This window comes from Aphelocoma coerulescens, chromosome 10 (assembly GCF_041296385.1).
Source record: "Aphelocoma coerulescens isolate FSJ_1873_10779 chromosome 10, UR_Acoe_1.0, whole genome shotgun sequence".
In the NCBI taxonomy this organism is placed as follows: Eukaryota; Metazoa; Chordata; class Aves; order Passeriformes; family Corvidae; genus Aphelocoma; species Aphelocoma coerulescens.
This window is the reverse complement of record NC_091024.1, coordinates 12,194,695-12,215,252: the sequence shown is the minus strand read 5'-3', so window position 1 is coordinate 12,215,252 and position 20,558 is coordinate 12,194,695. Positions and strand designations below refer to the sequence as shown.

The window sequence follows — 20,558 nt, the reverse complement described above, 5'->3', positions numbered from 1 at the left end:
CCGGAGTGATTCCAGAGGCCCTGGAGCTGCTCTGAGGGCTGGAGCCAGGCTGGGAATGCTGGGAATGTTCACCTGGAGAAGGGAAGGATCCAGGGAATCCTCAGAACCTCTTCCAGGGCCTCAAGGGGCTCTGGGAGAGCTGGAGAGGGACTGGGATAAACGGACAGGGAATAGCTTCCCGCTGGGAAAGGGGAGATTTGGATGGATATTGGGAAGAAATTCCTGCCTGGGAGGGTGGGAAGGGGCTGGGCTAGAATTCCCAGAGTGTCCCTGGATCCCTGGAATATCCCAGGCCAGGCTGGAGCAGCCTGGGATAGAGGGAATTGTCCGTGCCCGTGGGATCCCTTCCAGCCCATCCCGGGATTCGATGATTCCAAAGCTCGGGAAGAAAAGCTTCTCCTTATTCTGGACCCCCTTGGATGGAGGCAATCCCTCAGAATGGTCCCAGATATTCCCAAATTCCCTTTCCACCCCCACATTCCCTGTTCCAAACCCATCTCGGGATCCCAAGGCATTCCAGGATTTCACATCGGGAACGATCCCAAAAAAACCCCTCTCATCCCAACCTTCTGCGAAGACGGGGAAAGCTGCTCCGCTCAGCATTCCCGGAACAGCGGGAAGAGGGTTTGGAATTAAAGGATTTCTTTATTGAACACACGGAGAGCAAATTCCCACCCTACCCCTGAGGAAATCCCCCTTTTCCCCCTGTTCCCAGACGGAAAACATTCCGTGATTTCCTCGCACGCCCAAAGTGGGCGGGATGGGAATTCCCGCTGCTGCCAGCGGGATTTTGGTGGCTCTGGAATGTTCTGGCAGCTCCTGGACAACCTGAAATATTCCAGATGGATTCTTGCCGGAAGAAATCTGTATTCCCAAGGTTTTCCTGGCTCCAAGAAAATCGGGAATGGCTAAAAATCCCCTTAAAGTGCTCAAAACAGCAGCGCCCGGATCTCCTCAGGAGAGAGGAAGAGGGAATGACCAGAAAAGATGGATTTGGGACTGAAAATCCGGGAAAAAGCAGGAAAAACCTCCGAGGGAAAAACCTCGCAGCTCCACGGATACAGGAAGGGTTTGGAATTCCAGAGGGACACCCAGGACTTCCCGAAATCGATGGGAAAGGACACTTCCATCCAGAACTTCTTTGGGATCGTACACGGAACCATTTCCTGGCACAGGATTCCCAGAAAAGCTCTGGGAATGAGCACAAAGCGGTTCCTGAGGAGCAGCGGAGAATTCCTCAGGCTGGGAAAAACCAGGATTGCAGCGGGAAACGTTCAGGGCTTCCGGCGCCTGTGATGGGAAAGAGGCACACAGAACTCTCAGGATTCATCCAGAGGAATTCCGGGAGCAGCCAACAGCCCAATCCTGGTTTTCTGCAGCCCCAAATCCCACAGCTCCTAAAAAATGCCAACGTTTAACCCAAGGAAACTCCAAAATCTCCAGTGTTTTCCTTGGTTTTTTTAGGCAGCGGGAGCAGCGAACCAAGCCAGATCCCCATCCTTCAATTCCCTCTTCCCACAGGGAATTGGAATCTGGAGAAACTGGAATTTCCCAGTGGATAACACAAGCAGTCTTTGAAAAGGGGCAGGAAAGGGAATTCCAAGGAATTCCTGCTGCATTCCCAACCCTTTTGCAGTCGGGAATGCGAAGCTAAAGTGGGAAGAGCAGCAAATTTGGGGGGAAAAAATTCCTGAGGTTTGGAATTGCTGGGAAAGAATTCCAGGAGCACTCACTTGGGCTGGGCATGGTGCTGGTATCCCGGTCCCAGCGCCGATCCCGCCCTCATCTCCACGGCCACGGAGCACTGGGAATACAGCCAGAGTCAGGAGCTGCCGCTTCCCGCCATTCCCAGCATTCCCAAATAAGCCCCATCCAGAGGGCTTGGGATCACCTGGATCCCTGCAATGCCCAAGGCCAGCCTGGGATAGCGGGAAGCAGCCCTGCCCTTGGAATGGCCGGATGGGGATGAGTTTAGGTTCTCTTGGCCCATCCCATCCCATCCCATCCTCACCCCATCCCATCCCATCCCCACCCCATCCCATCCCCATCCCATTCCAATCCCATCCCAATCCCCACCCCATCCCCATCCCATCCCCACCCCATCCCATCCCCATCCCATTCCAATCCCATCCCAATCCCCATCCCATCCCAATCCCCATCCCATCCCTCCCCATCCCATCCCTCCCCATCCCAATCTCCATCCCAATCCCCATCCCATCCCATCCCATCCCATCCCATCCCATCCCATCCCATCCCATCCCATCCCCATCCCCATCCCCATCCCCATCCCCATTCCCATCCCCATCCCCAATCCCATCCCCATTCCCATCCCAGAATTCCAGGATTGAGGATGAGGCATTCCCAGCTCACCCTGGTTTCCACATCCGTCCATTCCGAGTCGGCGGCATCCCCGGCAGGGTCGGGATCGGGAGGGGATGAGCGGCGCTTCCGCCTGCACCGGAAAAGGTGGAATTACAGCACGAAACTCATGGAATCTGCCACATTCCCAATTCCCACCCTGGGAAACATTTCGTCCTTCCTTAAAAAATCCTGGAGCTGCAGCAGCTCCAGCATCCATAAATTTCTCCAAGTTTATGGGATTTCAAGTTGGATTTTCCCGTTGGATCATCCGGTTCCATGCACGCTCCCGGAATTCCACAATGCCAGAAGCTCAGATGTTTCACGATTGGAATCTTGGGAATTTCAGGATTCCAGAAGATCAGATTAAAGGAACCTTGGGAATTCCACAATTCCAGAAGCTCAAATGAAAGGTTCCATCATGGGAACCTTGGGAATTCCACAATTCCAGAAGCTCAGATTAAAGGAATTCCAGAAGCTCAAATGAAAGGTTCCATGATTGGAATCCTGGGAATTCCGGGATTCCAGGCTCACCCGGTAGGAGATTCCTGCTTGAGGGTCTCGATGTCCGTGAACTGCACGGCCTGGCCACCGCCCCTGGTCCTGAAAACGTCCCCCTGGAATGGGAAAAGGACAAGGAAAAGCGAGATTGGGATAGGAGTAACACCAGGATTCATCCCAGAATTCCAGCCCAAGGAGATCTGGACACAAATGGGTTCCTGCCAATGGATTGTTGCCTTTTTCCACAGGGAAACACACGAATCATGGGATCCATGGTCACGGAATCCCAAAAATCATGGGATCCACCAATGGTGGGATCCATGAATCATGGGATCCCAAAAATCACTGAATCCACAAACTATGGGATCCACAAATCATGGAATCCCAAAAATCACTGGATCACAAAAATCACAGGATCCCAAAAATAATGGGATCCACAAGTCATGGAATCCACAAACCATGGGATCCCATAAATCATGGGATCCACAAGTTATGGAATCCACAAACCATGGGATCCACAAATCATGGGATCCCAAAAATAATGGGATCCACAAATCATGGAAACCACAAACCATGGGATCCACAAACCACGGATTCATGGAATTGTTTAGGTTGGAGAAGACCTTTAGGATCATCAAGTCCAACCCTCAAAGCACCACTGAAGGATGGCCCCAGGTGCCACTTCCAGGAATTCCTTGGACACCTCCAGGGATGGGCACTCCAAACCTTCCTTGGGAAACTCCAAAGCTCCCTGGGCAGGCAATTCCCATTCCTTACTTTTAAGGAATCATGGAATCCCCCAAGATCATCGAGTCCAAACTGTGCCCAATCCCACATCCAGGAATTCCTTGGGAATTACCCAGGGATGGGCATTCCAAACCTCCCTGGGCAATTCCAATGCCTGACCACCTTTTCCATGAAGCTATTCCCGTAAATTTCTGATGGAAAACGCTGAGCTCAACGAGCCTGGAACGGCTTCGACCAAACAACGGCCGAGCTCAAACCAAGAACTTCCAGGGAAAACCTTGGAACCCAACCACGGAAGCTCCAAAGCGAATTTGGGCGGTTCCAACTCAACATCCCCAACATTCCCAAGATGCTTCCCACCTTGATGAGCTTGGTCTGGATCTCCCCGTCGGAGGCGAGCTCCTGGTGGGTCAGCAGGTAGCGGTCACACCTGGCCAGGGCCTTCTCGCTGGGCGCGTCCACCGTGATGGCCCTGGGCACGCGCGGCTGCAGCAGCGTCTCCGTGGGCACGTGGCCCGGTGGCCGGTGATCCACCCAGCGCTCGCCGGCCGAGCGGGAACGCCGCGGCCGCAGCGGCGCCGCCGGAGCGCTCTGGGAACGGGAGAGCGGGAATGAGCGCCGGGAACGAGCGCCGGGAACGAGCGCCGGGAATGGCTGGGAGGGGTTGGTGGGAGCGGCAAAGGTTTGGTCAACGGGGTGGATGTTGAGGGCACCACCAGGAGCCTGGCATGGAATTATGGATGGAATATTCCAGGCCAGGTCCTGTTTCTTGGGAATTGTTGTCTAATCTGTCGCACTGCACATCCAGGAAAGTTTTCTCAAGGAGGACATTTAGGTTCGGAAAAGATTTTCCCAAATTCCCCAAAGTGCACTTGGATTAAACCCCGAAGGCACCACCAGGAGCTTGGCATTGAATTATCCATGGAATATTCCAGGCCAATTCCTGTTTCTTGGGTATCGAATTATCCATGGAATATTCCAGGCCAGTTCCCATTTCTTGGGTATCGAATTATCCATGGAATATTCCAGGCCAGTTCCCATTTCTTGGCATTGAGTTATCCATGGAATATTCCAGGCCAGTTCCCATTTCTTTGGTATCGAATTATCCATGGAATATTCCCTGTCAGTTGCTGGTTTTTGGGAATTGTTGTCCAATGTGTCGCATTCCTCATCCAGAGAAGTTTCCTCCAGGTGGAAATCTCTGGTTTGGCTCCTCCCAAATTTCCGACTCCACATCAGAGGAGGGGAGGGGATTGTCCCCCCCTATTCCACACTGGAACAGGCTTTCCTGGGAATGCTCCCGAGGATAACAGGCTGGGATTGTTGGGATCAGGAGCTGGACTCCGATCCTGATGGATCCCTCCCAGCTCAGCCTGTTTCACATTTCCAGAATACTTTAACCAAGCAGAAAAGAGGGATTAGTGTCCTCATGGATGCAATCCTGATTCCAGATGGAATTCTGAGGCAGCCAGGCAAACAAATCCATCCTCAGGAGGGATTTCCAACTTTTCTGAGGGATGGAGAGCTCCCAACACTTGTGAGAACCAGGGAATCGCTCCCAGCTGTTGGAAATCCATGAGAAATGATGGAATTCCAGCCATGGAATTATATGACCATGGATATGTTTGCTCAGGAAACATCAGAACATCCTGGAAACTTTAAAACTAGAGACATTCCAAGATCTTGGAATGGGTTTTTGGGAGAGGATTTGGAGATTCTGTTCCATTTACGGAATAATTTTGGAGGCCTCTTAATTATGAGGAGGTTCCACCACCCAAATCCTTGGATGCAAATCCCATCAGCTGATTAATTAACGTTAATTAGGAGGTCTTTGACCAAGAGACAGGAGATTTCCATGGATTTTTTTTGGGAAGCAATCCTTCCAAGGTGCAGGAATGATGCTCTAAAGAGAGGACATCCTGTGGTTGATGGATGAATTCCTTGGATCAGCACTTGAACAGCTCATCCCTCGCTTCCAAGGGCCAGAAAGTTTGGGAATACTCCCCAGAATGAGTCATGCCATGAAAAACTTCCCTCCTGCCAGGAGCTGGGATTGCACCACTCCGGGATTTACCGGAGTGCCAGGAAATGGGATCCCACCAACAGCAGTTCCACGGAAACCCATGGAATCGGGAGCTCCCAGTTTAATGGGAATTAGGGAAGAAAGTTAAAGCTGAGGCCCACAGGTTTATCCAAGGAATGTTTCCAGGCAGGATAAGCTCCCAGAGCACCTTGGAAGCTGGGAAATTGCAGGAGGGATTGGAGGAGACCCGAGGGAAAGGGAAAGACCAGGGAAAGGGAAACATCAGGGAAAGACCAGGGAAAGGGAAAGGGAAAGGGAAAGGGAAAGGGAAAGGGAAAGGGAAAGGGAAAGGGAAAGACCAGGGAAAACATGAGGACACCCATGGCTAGAGCAGAGTGTGGCCACCTCAGAGCTCCCTAAAAGTGGGAATTCTCAACTTCCAAGGAAGCTCCAAACACCAAGAGGGTGGAGAGAGCAGCCAGGCTCAGTCTGGGACCAGCGGGACACATTTAGGAACAGCTCTACTCTATGTTAGGTGGGCTCGAGGACAGAGAACCTTTAAGCCGGGCTCAAGGTCCGAGAACCTTTAAGCCGGGCTCAGCCCCGCTAAGGCCAGGACTAACCCTGCAGCACGGATCCTCTTCCTGCTCTAGCTCCTCTCTAGACCCGGGCACCTCGAGCACTCCGGTCCAGCACTTCCCTCTCCTCCTGCTGGGGCTGGGCCGGGCTGAGGCCGGCTCTGCTCCTGCTTTATTCCTGGATTTGGGAATGCTGTCTGGCTTGCAGGAAGGGGCTCTCTCCTCCCACTCCAGCACGCAGGAGGCCACAGAGATGCTGCCACAAGAGTTGGAGCGCCTGGGCACCCGCGGGGCCACCCGGCTGTCCCCAACCTCAGCGGGGTCACCACAGCTCTGGGGAGAAGGGAGAGGTCAGTGAGACACGGGAGGCATCAAAGAGGGACAGACAGATCCAGGGATTTCCCGCTCCTAAGGATACCAGGAGGTGGGAGAATGGATGAGGAACAGAGAAAAGGAATTCAAGCTGTTCCAACTCCGTCCCCAACATCAGCAGGGTCACAGCTCTGGGGAGAAGGGAGAAGTCAGGGAGACACGGGAGGCATCAAACAGGGACAGACAGATCCAGGGATTTCCCGCTCCTAAGGATACCAGAAGGTGGGAGAGGGAATGAAGAATGAACAGGACACAGGGAATTCAAGCTGCTCCAGCTCTGTGCTTGGGGGCTACTGATGACTAAAATCTCTGCGTTTCATCCCTAAAAACACTTCTCCCTCAATCCAGAAGGTTTGGAAGTGACTTACGGGCGCTGGAGAAGGAGACACGGATCTCGGGAGAGGCTTTTCCCGCTCCCTTTCCCGGGAAGGCCTCTCCAGCCTCTCGGCTCTGGGCTCGGTGACGATGGCCTTCAGCTGCTTCAGCTTCTCATCCTTCACCCACAGCTTGTTCTGCATCTCCAGCTGCTTGGCCGCCACTCTCCGCTCCTGCCGCGACAGGGAAAGCAGCGGGAAAACATGGAACTGCTGAGCTTGGAAAGCCCTCCAGGATCACCGACTCCAAGCTGGGACTGAACCCAGCCCAGAGCACTGAGTGCCACGTCCAGGAATTCCTTGGACACCTCCTGGGATGGGGGCTCCAAACTTCCCAGGGCAGTTCCAGTGTTTACAGCCCTTTCTAGGAGGGGATTTTCCCAGTATCCAAGCTGGCCCTCCCCCGGCACAGCCAGAAGCCGATCCCGCTCACCCCGTCCCTGTTCCCTGGGAGCAGAGGCCAACCCCCGGCTTTTCCTTTCCCTTCCTTCTTTCCTTTCAATTCCTTTCCCTTCCATTCCATTCCTTTCCATTCTTTTCCTTTCCATTCCATTCCCTTCCATTTCTCTCCATTCCATTACTTTCCTTTCCCTTCCATTCCCTTCCTTTCCTTTGCCTTCCCTTCCTTTCTTCTCTGTTCCTTTCCCTTCCTTCTTTTCCACTCCTTTCCATCATATTGCTTTCCTCTCCCTTCCATTCCCTTCAAATCCTTTCCCTTCCTTTCCCTCTCCTCCATTCCTTCCCTTTCCCTTCCATTTCTTCCCCTCCCCCTTCCATTCCATTCTATTCCTTTCCCTTCAATTCCTTCCCGTTCTTTTTCTTTCCCTTCAATTCCCTTCCGTTCCATTCCTTCCCTTTCCCTTCCATTCCCTTCCATTCTATTCCTCTCTGCTCCATTCCTTCCCTTTCCCTTCCATTCCATTCTTTCCCCTCCCTTTCCATGCCTTTCCTTCCCCTTCCGTTCTATTCCTTTCCATTCCTTTTCTTTCCCTTCAATTCCTTTCTGTTCCATTCCTTCCCCTTCCCTTCCTTTCCATTCCCTGCCATTCCACTCTTTCCCTTTCCCTTCAATTCCTTTCCATTCCTTTTCTTTCCCTTCAATTCCTTTCTGTTCCATTCCTTCCCCTTCCCTTCCTTTCCATTCCCTGCCATTCCACTCTTTCCCTTTCCCTTCAATTCCTTTCCATTCCTTTTCCTTTCCCTTCCATCCCATTCCTTCCCCTTCCCTTCCTTCCCTTTCCCTTTCCATTCCCTTGAATCCCTTCCCTTTCCCTTCCATTCTTTTCAATCCCTTCCATTCCCAGCAGCAGAGCTCCCCAAGCACCTCCATGAGCAATTCCTGACCTGGGATTTCCGCAGACACCAAACACAGCAAGAAAACCCCTCCCTAAGGACGCCCCACACCCAAATCCCAAACCCTGGCTAACTCCATCCCGCTTTTCTCCCAATTCCCGGCACTCACACATTCCTTCTCCCACTTGAGGGAGGTCTCTGTCACCATTCCCTGCAGCCTGGCCTCCAGCCTCCTCTTGTCCGACGCCTGCCGCTGCAGCTTCTGGCTCTTGCTCTCCAGCTCCTGCTGCAGGTTCCTCTTGTCCTCCTCATAAATCGTGGCAGTTTTCTCCAAAATCTCGATCTGTGGGAACAGAGGGAGGATTCGGGTGGGGATACAACCCCTCCAAGGCTTGTATTTCCCTGGAAACAGTGATTTCCAATCCTAAATTGCCCCCATTTGAATGGTTTAAAAGCCTCGCCTCCTAAAAAAGCCCAAAAACCTTTAGTGAAAATTCCCCCCAAAATATTTCTTCCTGATACCACGGAATTTTCTGAATGATCCATAAAAAAAAAAAAAAAGGGGGGGATTTGCTCCAAAATGACCCAACTGACCTTGTATTCCAAGGTTTTAATCTTCTTCTCCAGGCGTTCCAGCTCCGTTCGCTGGCCTGTTATGGTTTTCTCCTTCTCAGCCAGTTTTCCTTGGATATAATTTTCCTTGGATGCGACACTGGAGTCAAATTCTTGCAGCATGGTTTTAAAGGTGAGAACTGGAAGAGAACGACAAGATTTTATCTCTTATCTCTCACCTTCTCCCTTATCTCCCTCACACCCAAAGCTCTGTTTTTCCCAACCAATTGAAAGCCTAAAATTCCTCAAAAAAAGGCAGAAAAGATCAATCGAAACAAGAAAATTGGGATGGAAGGTATGCCTTCAGGAGTAAAAAGGGCACCAAATCTGAGCTTTGCTCTGTTGCTCCAATTTGGGGCAAATTCCTACCGTTTTTGGCAAATTCCTCTGCCAGCATCTGCCTCATTTTGTGGCGCTGCTCCAGGGCCTCAATGAGCTTCGGGAGTGTTTGGTCGTCGTTGATATCCAAGAGCTCGCAGGAAGGCAGGGGAGGGAAGCTCTGGAAAAACAGCTCGGCAGCCGATGGCTCCTCTGGCTCTGCAGGATGGAAAATCTGTCAGCAGGACGGGAAAATTCCCACGGCCAACGGGGAAGAACTGGGAATGATTGACAGGAGCAACGAGTTTCCAAAGAGGGGATGGATGGGAAAGGATTAAATGGGATATCCTCAATTCCATGTTTTACTCTGAAAGTGGGTCCTGAACGTCCAGGAACACCCCACAGTTTCCTTGGCACAATTTCCTGTCAGGAGCTGCAGTATTGGGACTGTGGATTTATCCCAGTAACAAGGAATTCCTTTGAGATTTCCACAGGGAAGCCACCGAGTGGGAAGAGCTGCAGGACTCACAGGGTGCTGAGGCTCCTCTGGCACTCTTAAGGCTCAAAGGAATTGGTTTCAAATTTCATTCCCAGCCTTTAATTCCTAACGGAAAACTGCTGGAAGCATGGAATGGTTTGGGTTGGAAGGGACCTTAAAGTGATCCCGTTCCATGGGCAGGGACGCTTCCCACTATCCCACATTCCAACCTGGCCTCAGGCATTCCAGGGATGAGGCAGCCACAGCTCCCCTGGGAATTCCAGCCCAGCCCTTCACAGGGAAGAATTCCTTCCCAATATCGATCTAAATTTCCCCTTTCCCAGTGGGAAGCCATTCCCTGTGCCCTGTCCCTCCAGCCCTTGTCCCCAGTCCCTCTCCAACTCTCCTGGAGCCCCTTCAGGCCCTGGAAGGGGCTCTGAGCTCTCCCTGGAGCCTTCCCTTCTCCAGGTGAACATTCCCAGAGCAGAATTCCCCACTCCAGCCCTCACCTGCTCCAATGGGGCCGCCCCTCAGCTCCAGTTTCCGGGACAGCTCCTCCCGGAATGCCTGGTTCCGGAGGCGCCGGCCCGGGGTCAGCCCGCACAGGGGCCTGTCCACGGGCCTGGCCACCTCCACCTCCTGGGTCATCTCTGCAAAACGCATCACTTGCTGCAAGGAAACAGGGAAAAACCACCAGGAGCACCTGGATCTGGGATTGGGAGCGGGGGCTGAGTCACTAAAAGTAGGAGAGGACGGATTATCTGGCTGAAATCGCAAGGAGTTGCCAGCTACGGTTGGAGATCATCCAGAAACTTCCCCACAAGGAGCCACAAAACCTTGGGCAGAGCCAGCTGGAATTCTTGGAATAGTAGGGATTAAACACTTCAATATGGCTCCATGGAATTCTGTAAATAGGGAAACCTTTCCCATTTTCCAAGCAGGGAGCAGGTGTAATCAAACAGGGAAAACAAGACTCAGAGAGCAGATTTATCCTACAAAATTATAATGGAAGCGCTCAAACAACAATTAGAACTCCTCAAATCTCTTGGAGCACAAGAATTCAGGGAAAAAAACAGGAAAAGAAGAGCAGGAGGGAATGGAGAAAGGGAATTTACCAGGCTTTCCTCGTAGTCCTCAGCCTTGGGATTCACACACACAATCATCCGAACTTTCCCTTCTCCATCAAAATAGTTCTTGAAGAGATGAGTCAGTTTGGAATCTCTGTATGGAACCATCTGGGAATAAAGGCCATGGAAGATCCAGTGAGTTTTCCTTACCCACGACATCAAATTCCAGGATAATTAGGGAAGGGATGCCCACCTTGTTCGTTCCATACAATTGGTTTTCCCGCAGAACCTCGATGCACGTCCTTAATGTCATCAGCGACTGGTTGATATTCCCTAAAAAACACCCCAAACTCCGTGAGCAGTCCTTGGATCACATTCCCGAATTATGCAGAAGAATAAATCGCCTAATTAATGATATTTGTCACAGCTAATTGCTCTAATGAACCAAAGTGACACAAGCACTGCTTGGTTTCCAAACGGGAAGATTTAAGGTCATCAAATCCTAACTGATCGTAACAAGAATTCCTGGGATTCTTCCCTAGGAGACAGGATTAGTCGGAGCTGAATTAGCAGGGTTAATTAGCAGGGTTAATTAGCAGGGTTCTTACCTGCCTCCCGCAGCCTGTTCCCTTCGGCTTTGGTCCTGTTGGTTCTCTCGCTTCCTGCCAGATCCACCAGGGACAGCTGGCTCAGGGTGATCTGCTCCTTTTCCTGGGACACAGAGCAAATCCTGGATGCCTCAAGATTCCCTCTGAAGGGGTGGGGGGTCACCTCATCCCAAAAACCACTTCCAAATAACATGCTGGATACAAGCTCCGAGGGCTTTGTACAGCACAGGGAGCTGGGAAGCACCAGGGTTTTTTTGGGAAATTTGGCAGATCCCGACTGCCTTGGGCCACAGAATCACTCAAATTCCCAAAATTTTAGATTCCCAATGAAAACAAAGGAAAAGGTGAAAACCCAAGGAATCGGCAGTGTTTTAATGCCGCTTTCCTGACAAAAAGAAGATGAATTCTGTCACCTCCACACTTGAGGCACACGGGAGCTGTTTCCAAGGCAACCTCCATATAAAATTCTCCTGGAATAAGCCGGAACCCACCTGGAGCACGTTGTCCCCGTCCGCATCCAGAGGAGCTTGCGCCAGCTTGATGATGAACACGGAGTGGGAGCGGCTGGATTCCCGGTTCAGCTGCGTGTTGGCGATGCGCCGCTTCTTCTGCCCTGCTCAGACACCCCACATTCCCACCAAATCCTGCTGCTTTCCCACAGTTCCCACCTCTTCCAGCATCAGGGTGTGAGGGATTTCACAGCTGTGGGATATTGGGAAGGGTTGCGAATGGGGAGGCCCTAAATGCCCCGAGAAGGTGTGGATGGCTCCACCCCTAGAAGTGTCCCAAGGCCAGGCTGGATGGAGCTGATCCAACAGAATTTCCTTGCCCGTGGATAATGTTTAAGGTGCTGGGATGTGGGTGCAGCCCTGAATTCCAAGATTTACCTCTCCAAAAGACTTCAAAAGCTTCCTCTGTGGATTTGACCTCCACTTCGGTGCAGCCCGTCACGTACATGTTGTGGTTCTGGTCTTCCCGAAGGATTTTGGACTGCGGAGGTCTTCAGGATAGCAGGAAAGAGGGAAAAACAAACAAATCCCATTCGAGTGGAATTTTCCATGCAGCTTCCTGCCATGCAGGTTTTCTTGGAGGGCAAAATTCAGCGGGAAAAGGTCAAAACTCCAAGAGGAAATTCAGAATTTGGAGGGAAAAGGTCACAAGTCAGGTGGAAAAGGTCAAAAATTCTGAGGGGAAAGGTCAAAAATTCTGAGGGGAAAGGTCAAAAATTCTGAGGGGAAAAGGTCAAAAATTCTGAGGGGAAAAGGTCAACAATTCTGGGGAAAGTGGTCAAAATTCTGAGAGAAAAGGACAAAAATTCTGGGGGACAACAGTCAAAATTCTGAGGGGAAAGTGGTCAAAACTCTGAGGGAAAATTCAGAATTTGGAGGGAAAACGTCACAAGTCAAGGGGAAAAGGTCAAAATTCAGGGGGAAAAGGTCAAAAATTCTGGTGGAAAAGTCAAAAATTCTGAGGGGAAAAGGTCAAAAATTCTGAGGGGAAAAGGTCAACAATTCTGGGGAAAGTGGTCAAAATTCTGAGAGAAAAGGACAAAAATTCTGGGGGACAACAGTCAAAATTCTGAGGGGAAAGTGGTCAAAACTCTGAGGGAAAATTCAGAATTTGGAGGGAAAACGTCACAAGTCAAGGGGAAAAGGTCAAAATTCAGGGGGAAAAGGTCAAAAATTCTGGTGGAAAAGTCAAAAATTCTGAGGGGAAAAGGTCAAAAATTCTGAGGGGGAAAAGGTCAAAATTATGAGGGAAAAGTGTCCAAAAATTCAGAGGGAAAAGGCCAAAAATTCAGAGGGAAAAATGTCCAAAAATTCTGAGGGAAAAAGGTCAACAATTCTGGGGAAAAGGACAAACATTCAGGGGGAAAATGGTCAAAATTCTGAGGGAAAAATGTCCAAAAATTCTGAGGGAAAGTGGTCAAAATCCAGGGGGAAAAGTCCAAATTCTGAGTGAAAAGGTCAATTATCCAAATAAAAGCTGGAAGAGGGAATACAGGACATGGACACACAGCCAGGATTAGTGACACTCCAGCTACCGCTCTAATTAGCAGCTATTTAATTGCAATTAATTGCTCTGGTGGCAGCTATTGCTTTTCTACAAGCACACAGAAGCGAGGAGAGCATCCTAGATTTCCTAGGAAAGCAAGGAAAAGCAGGCAATTTTCTGCTTCTACTCGGGGGAAATGGCACTGGAATAATAGGAATAACATACACAAAATCTCCATTTCTCACAGGAGTGTTGCAACTGTTCCACCTACCAAAAAAACACGGAAAAATATTAAATCCTCGATTTCCGCCTCAAATCTTGCCATCTCTCACGCACCGCAGCTTCCAGAGGGAGAAATCATCCTGGATTTTTTTTTGGGATGGGGTTGGGGAGTAAGCACCAAACCATTGAATGGTTTAAAAGTATTCCCAGAGATCCAAACCCTTTTGGAATGAGGACCCTGAAGGCAGCTGCTGGTTTGCTTTGCCCTCGTTAGTCTTTGTTAATGAGCCGCTCCTTAATGAACACAGGACTGATGGGCTCCGTTAATGGAGTTGGAATTTCAATACACGGATTCCAAGAGGAATTTGCAGCTTTTCCCTACTTTTCACAAGTGCCCACCTATGGAAAAATATCCCTGATTTCACGAGGAGACAATTAATTTCTGGTTTTATGGAAATTACTGATAGCAAGTGGAATAATATGGAAACATGGAGCACCAAACCAGTGTTTCTCACTGTTTCCAGGGAAAAAAGCTATGGAATGGCTTGTTCCAAGTTGGAATGACCTGTCAGAACAGCAGGAATAGATTGGGAATATCAGTGGCATACAACTGCCTAATTAATTAAAGATTTGCTTGTTAATCACCCATCCTAACGAGGAAGGGAGTACCAAGGGTTGGCCGTCAGCACTGAAATATTCCTGTCTGGACTCCTTTCCATGTGTTTTTAACGGTGATTCCCAGGAATTCTGAGCCAGGCTCCCTAAGGCTACAACCAACAAACCATGCTGGAGATCCTACCAAAGCCTCCTGGGCTGGGAATATGGAAATTCCCAAACTCCCTTGGGTTTGATGGGCTCTGAGGAGGTCGTAGATGGCAGCAGAGGACACACAGACACTGCAGACATTGTCCTCATCCCCCTCTTCCAGTGGGTTTGGTGCTGATTCCCAAGCCCAGGCGAGGAAAATCCCGGATTCCCAAACTCACTTGGGTTTGATGGATTCGAAGGGAGCCTCTTCCAGCAGGTCGTAGATGTAGTTGTTGTAGATCTCGATGTAGGACACAAAGACACCATAGACGTTGTCCTCGTCCACCTCCTCCACCCTGCAGTGATCCTGGACGTTGATCATGTCGGCAAATTCGGGATCCAGCTGTCTCCTGCAGGAAACAAAGGGATGGGGATGGAATTCCAGGGAGCCACAACGCATCGGGGCACATCTGCAGGGTTGCGGTGGGGAAATGCTCAATATTTGGCAAAATTCTGGTTCTTGGGGTGTCCTGTGCACGGCCAGGAGCTGGAATTCCACGATCCAACTGAAGAAATTCCGTGGTTTTATGGAAATAGCTCCAAATTGAACGTCACAGGATTCTTACTCCAAGCCACAGCAGTTTAGTCCTGGTTTAACAGGTTTAGTCCTGGCTTAACAGGTACAAAACCAGACTAAGTCTGCTTGTTTAAATCACTGCTCAAATCCAGGGCAAAAAAGGTGAGAAATTCAGAGGGGGAAAAGACCAAAAATTCAGAGGGAAAAGGCCAAAATTCCTGAGGGAAAGGCCAAAAGTTCTGAGGGGGAAAGGCCAAAAACTCTGAGGGAAAAGTCTGAAAATTCAGGGGGGAAAGGCCAAAAATTCTGAGGGGAAAAGGCCAAAAATTCAGGGAAAAGGCAAAAAATTCTGAGGGAAAAGTCTGAAAATTCTGGAAGAAAGGTAAAAAATTCTGAGGGAAAAGGCCAAAAATTCAGGGGAAAAGGTCAAAAAAATTCTGAGGCAAAAGGTCAAAAATTCAGGGGGAAAGGTCAAAAAAATTCTGAGGGAAAAGGTAAAAAATTCAGGGGGAAAAGGTCAAAATTTCTGAGGGAAAAGGCCAAAATTTCTGAGGGAAAAGGCCAAATATTCAGGGGAAAAGGTCAAAAAAATTCTGAGGCAAAAGGTCAAAAATTCAGGGGGAAAGGCCAAAAATTCAGGGGAAAGGCCAAAATTTCAAAGGGAAAGGCCAAAAATTCTGACGGAAAAGGCCAAAAATTCTGAGGGGAAAGTCTGAAAATTCAGGGGAAAGGTCAAAAATTCTGAGGGGAAATTCAGGGAAAAAAGCTATGGAATGGCTTCCTCCAAGTAGAAGTCACCTGTGAGAACAGCAGGAATAGACTGGGAATTTCAGTGGGATACAATTGCCTAATTAATTACTAAAGATGTGCTGATTTTTCCCAATTTTTCTTTCATTTTTTCAAGGGCAGAGCCCAAGATTAATTAAAAGCACCCTAACAGTGTCCCAGTCCTAGGGAATAAATTCCCTCTGCTCTTCCCAGAGTCACTCACTTCCCAGACGGAGTTTTTGGGACAGGCAGGGCCTCCCTCCTCTGGCGTTCCAGCAGAGCCTCCACCTCACTCTGCACATCCACCCCGTTCTTGTCATCCAGCTTGAAAACCTGAGGGAAAAACCAGGAATTTCAGCCAATTCCAACAGCCAGGTGGCGGCCAACAAAGGATTCTTTGATTCGAAAGTTAATTAGTTTTGATTAGGCTGGTATTAATTAATTCATTCATTCATAACACAGCCCTCACTGGTGTTCAACCCACCAAGACCTGACGGAAACAATTTCCAAAAGCATGTTTTAGAAAAGCTCCCAAGGATGAGAATTCCAGGGTTATTTCAGTATCTTTAAATGTCAAAAATCCCAAGGAATTTTGGGAAAAGCCTCCCATCTCCATTACTTGGCTGACAGGGTGGTGATCAGAGGTTGGACTCAATCTTGGAGGTCTTTCCCAACCTTAACAATCCTGTGATTTTGGACACAGATTCCTGCGGATCTCATTCCAGAACTCTGGAACATACCTCCTCATTAATTATTTTTAGAGTTAATTAAAGAATTAACAACTATTAAAGGACAACCAGACCACAGATCTTCATCCAAGCTTGGCCCTGCGCCTCACATCCCAACAGGAAAAACATTAAATCCCTGATTTCTGCCTCAAATCTTTCTGTCTCTCACACACCGCAGCTTCCAGAGGGAGAAATCATCCTGGATTTTTCCTAGGATGGGCTTGGGACCATCGAGTGGTTCAAAAGCATTCCCAGAGATCCAAACCCTTTTGGAATGAGGACCTTGGGGTTGGGGTTTTTCCTCTTCCAAGCCCTCCAGCGCCAGGCCAGGTTTCCTTGGCGCAGAACCCGTTATCCAGGGATTTGGGGAGGATTCAGGGGAGGCACTCACGAATCTCTTGGCCTGGAAGGGGCCGATGCTGTTGAAGATCATGGCCAGGCAGCGGGGCAGGAGCCCCCCATCCCCAGGAGATCCCGTCATGGTGTGGGTCTTCCCGCTGCCCGTCACTCCATAGGTGAACAGGAGACCTGGGAATACAGGCAAAGGGAGAAATCAACGGGATTTGGGGAACGAAGAAAGCACCTCGAATACTCCACGCCATCAAAAGTGCTGGCAGCTCTCGCCGATCATCACAGCTGGGAATACTCATGGTCCTCTCCAGGATCCACCAGAAATCGGCCCTGGCACAGCTTGTCCCATCCCTGGAATGTTCCAGCCAGGCCGGATGGGGCTTGGAGCAGCCTGGGATAGCGGAAGGTGTCCCTGCCCACGGGACTGGGTCATCCCTTCCCACCCAAACCATTCCAGGATTCCTCTTCCATCAACAGCTTTAAGAGCTTCCGAGGGTGCTGTGCGAGGAGCTGAGCCACAATTCCAAGGAAACAAGGTAAGAAACCTTGGGAGCCGTGAAAGCCTGGGAATGGGACCCTGCAGGCACGGGGAAGGGACACAGGATGAGATCTCTGCTCACCGTTTTTGCCCCGGATCAGATCCTCCACCAGCGGCTTGGCCACCACGTCGAAGAGCTCCTTCTGCACCACCAGGGTGCCAAACACCTCCTTGAAGGAATACTGGGTCTGCCAAGAGAGGGAAAACCACCCTGAACGTCCAGCTCCACGGCCAGGAGCGTCCAGGGAGGATCCCACGGACCACAGCATTCCCAATTTACAGCTAAAAGCTGGAATTTCCTTTGAGCCCCCACCGGAATCCGAGCAAAGGAACACCCGCCATGGCCAAAGTGGGGCTGCTCCCTCATTTCAATTTTTTTTTTCTTTAATTTCAATTTTTCCATTTTTTATTGAGTTTGGGATCCTTCTCTAGTCCTACACTTCAACCTGGCTTTACTTTTTTTAATCAATCTGCTCGTTTTTCCATCAGCACTCTTGCTTAAAATAAACGAACACCCGGATTTGAAGCTCCTGAGCGGAACTCCATCTGCCACCATTTAACGAAGCTTTCCCCGTTTTCACTTAAACCTTTGGAGATCCCTTAACACAAGGATTTCCCAGGCTGAAATCGGAAACAAAACCCCAGCTAGCATTCCCACCAGGACAAGCTGTGGATTCCTCATCCCTGGAACATCCCAGGCCACGTCGGAGCAACCTGGGATGGCAGAAGGTTTCCCTGCCCATGGAATGGGATGAGCTTTTAAGGTCCTTTCCCGACATTTTATGGCTATGGAAGTGATGCTTTTTTTGCCAGAGATGGGTTTTCGGGTTGAAAACATTCGGATTTGGCATTCTCAAGTCCCACGAGCCATGGGAGAACTTGGAGAGCAGGGAAAAGCAGCTGGATGTGTCATTCCTGGAATTCCAGGAGAGTTTGGGTGGGAAGAGACCTTAAAGATAATCCCATTGGCACGGGCAGGGACAGCTCTCATGAAGCCAGGTTGCTCCAACAACACTTCCAGGGACTGGGCAGTGCTTCCAGGCAGATTCCAGGCTGGAATGCAGCCCTTACCTCGCGGTACTCGCCGTTGCGGAACACCCGGTAGCCCTCGGGCGGGTGGATCTGCACCGTGGTGTCGTTGATGACCTCGATGCAGCATTCCTGGTCCGCGCGGCTCAGCGGCCGCACCCGGCAGTAAACCTGGGAATGGGGAATGGTGGGAATCAGGGGGGACCGGGATGAGCCCCCCAAAGCGGGACACAGCGGCAGTAAACCTGGGAATGGTGGGAATCAGGGGACTGGGATGAGCCCCCCAAACCGGGACACAGCAGCAATAAACCTGGGAATGGGGAATGGTGGGAATCAGGGGAGCTCGGAATGAGCCCCCCAAACCGGGACACAGCAGCAATAAACCTGGGAATGGGGAATGGTGGGAATCAGGGGGGACCGGGATGAGCCCCCCAAAGCGGGACACAGCGGCAATAAACCTGGGAATGGGGAAAGGTGGGAATCAGGGGGGACCGGGATGAGCCCCCCAAACCGGGACAGCGCCCCCGAACTCACCCCCACCGGGTCCTTCAGGGTGGGGTTCGTGGGTTTCTTCGGCCTCCGCGGCGTCTTGGCCCTACTGAGGGGAGAGAGCCGTGAGGGGAGGGGAAGAGGGGAGGACAGGGATGGGGGAAAGCCGGGAAGCGGTGGGGAGAACCAGGAGAAGGGGGGAAACCGGGAGAAGGGAGGGGGAAAGGAACCGGGGGAGACGGGGAAGTCCTGAGGCGGTCGGGGGGACATCCGAGGGAGGGGGTGGACAGGGAAGGGAGGGGAACCGGGAAGACCTGGGGGTAAAAGCCGAGAAGCGAAGGAACCGGGATGAGGGGGAAGGAACCGGGAAGGGGTTGGGGGCAGCCATGAGGGGCGGCCCCGCCGCTCCGGCCGGAGCTGCCCCACACCGGGGACCCCCAGGCCGAACCCGCCCTCCCCGCCCGCGAAGGGGCTGTGGAGCCACTCACGCCGCCTTCATGTCGCGGGTGCCGCTGTCGCGACAGAGCCCGGGGGTCGCGCTCCGGCCGGCGGGGTCCGAGCGGCGGCCGCGCGCCCGCCGCGATTCAAATCCGACCAATCAGCGCGCGCGGACGCGTTGACGTCATCACGCACGGCGTCACCATGGCGACGCCAAAGGGGCGCGGCCCGAGGCGCGGGCGCCCCCTGCTGGTTGCGGCGGCGGCGGCGGAGGAGCCGCGGGTTCGAATCCCGGCCCCGGCGAATCATCCGGGAGCGCGGCCTGGTTTTCCAAGTTTTTTTCCTCTTTTTATCCACCTAATCCCAATCTTTCAGGAAAACGGGTGGAATCCAGCCCGTGCAGGGCCAGCGTTTCCGTGGGTGCCTGCCTGGAGGTGACTCAGTCAATCAGTTTATTCCCAACCATTGGAAACGAGTTAATTCCCAACCTGTGGGAAATGAGTTTATTCCCAACCATTGGAAGCAAGTTAATTCCCAACCTGTGGGAAATGATCCGTGGTGGAAAATAAACATTCCAGTGTGGTGTTGGGACACGTGGGAAAAACCCGGCAGAACAAGTCCAGGGAAAAGCAAACTTCCTGCCAAGGGAATGAATTCCAACGGGGAAATCAGGGGGAACAACTCAATTCCTGTTAAATTCCAGGGAATTTCCAGTTTTAGTCCAATTTCATTCATGTTTCCATCATATGCTTCAAGGATATTAAAAAAACCCCGGGATAAAATGACCAGGAGGATCCCTAAATTCCTTCTATTTTCCAGCCTGTCCAAATCCACGGGGCCAAGGAGGGATGAGGGAGCTCTGCTGGGATGTGATCCCAAAATCCCCGGATTTGTTTGGGATTTGCTGTGGATCAGGCACAGGCCCATGAGGAAACATTCCAGCGAATAAATATCCCGGTATATTTCCTCGGAACAGCGGGACACGGGATTTTTCCTTCTCCTGGGAAGGGAATTGAGTCAAATCCCGAGATTTTTGGTAAAAAGCAGGAAAACCCCGCCCCCTGTGCTGCTCCAAGATCCACAATCGCCCATTCCATGCGTTCAGCCAGAGGATCCCATGGAATTCTGGCATTTCGTCCCATTTGGAATGCAGTTTTCCTCAAATTCCTGCCACGACAGGAATTCCGTCCAAAAGCTGAACCACCTGGAATAATCCCGGGATGATTCCTGAGGTTTTTCCCGGCTCTACAATCCCAGCTGGACTCCTCCCTGCTCACGGCAGCTCCCGAAGGGAATAAACTCTGGAATTATCAGCAACACTCTCCCAAGGGATTTGTTTTCCCGGGA

The 20,558-nt window shown here is 51.1% G+C and overlaps 1 protein-coding gene across 5 annotated transcripts; it reads right to left on the bottom strand.

Moving 5' to 3' along the window:
• Positions 1-649: 649 nt before the first annotated feature.
• Positions 650-19,356, bottom strand: KIF23 (kinesin family member 23). Of its 5 annotated transcripts, none has more exons than XM_069026054.1 (24): positions 19,262-19,356; positions 18,819-18,882; positions 18,327-18,455; positions 17,338-17,443; positions 16,758-16,894; positions 15,862-15,971; positions 14,533-14,703; positions 13,550-13,591; positions 12,217-12,329; positions 11,821-11,942; positions 11,330-11,432; positions 10,975-11,054; positions 10,770-10,889; positions 10,164-10,323; positions 9,228-9,395; positions 8,841-8,998; positions 8,416-8,589; positions 6,948-7,127; positions 6,253-6,540; positions 3,967-4,197; positions 2,893-2,975; positions 2,371-2,452; positions 1,734-1,804; positions 650-1,290 (listed from the first exon to the last, which is right to left on the bottom strand). In XM_069026054.1, exons 1-24 carry the CDS (start codon positions 19,270-19,272, stop codon positions 1,275-1,277), a joined length of 2,919 nt encoding a protein of 972 aa, XP_068882155.1. In that variant the 5' UTR covers positions 19,273-19,356; the 3' UTR covers positions 650-1,274. The 5 variants fall into 5 exon arrangements, with proteins under 5 accessions (XP_068882155.1, XP_068882156.1, XP_068882159.1 ...); XM_069026055.1 differs by having other exon boundaries at positions 18,819-18,879; XM_069026058.1 differs by lacking the exon at positions 6,253-6,540.
• Positions 19,357-20,558: the final 1,202 nt, after the last annotated feature.

Excerpts from the sequence above, each read along its gene's own strand:
- KIF23 (XM_069026054.1), bottom strand. Across the intron at positions 8,999-9,227 it reads AGAGGAATTTGCCAAAAACG|TTCTCACCTTTAAAACCATG; the intron begins GTAGGAATTTGC and ends GTTCTCTTCCAG. Across the intron at positions 7,128-8,415 it reads TCAAGTGGGAGAAGGAATGT|GAGCGGAGAGTGGCGGCCAA; the intron begins GTGAGTGCCGGG and ends CTGTCGCGGCAG.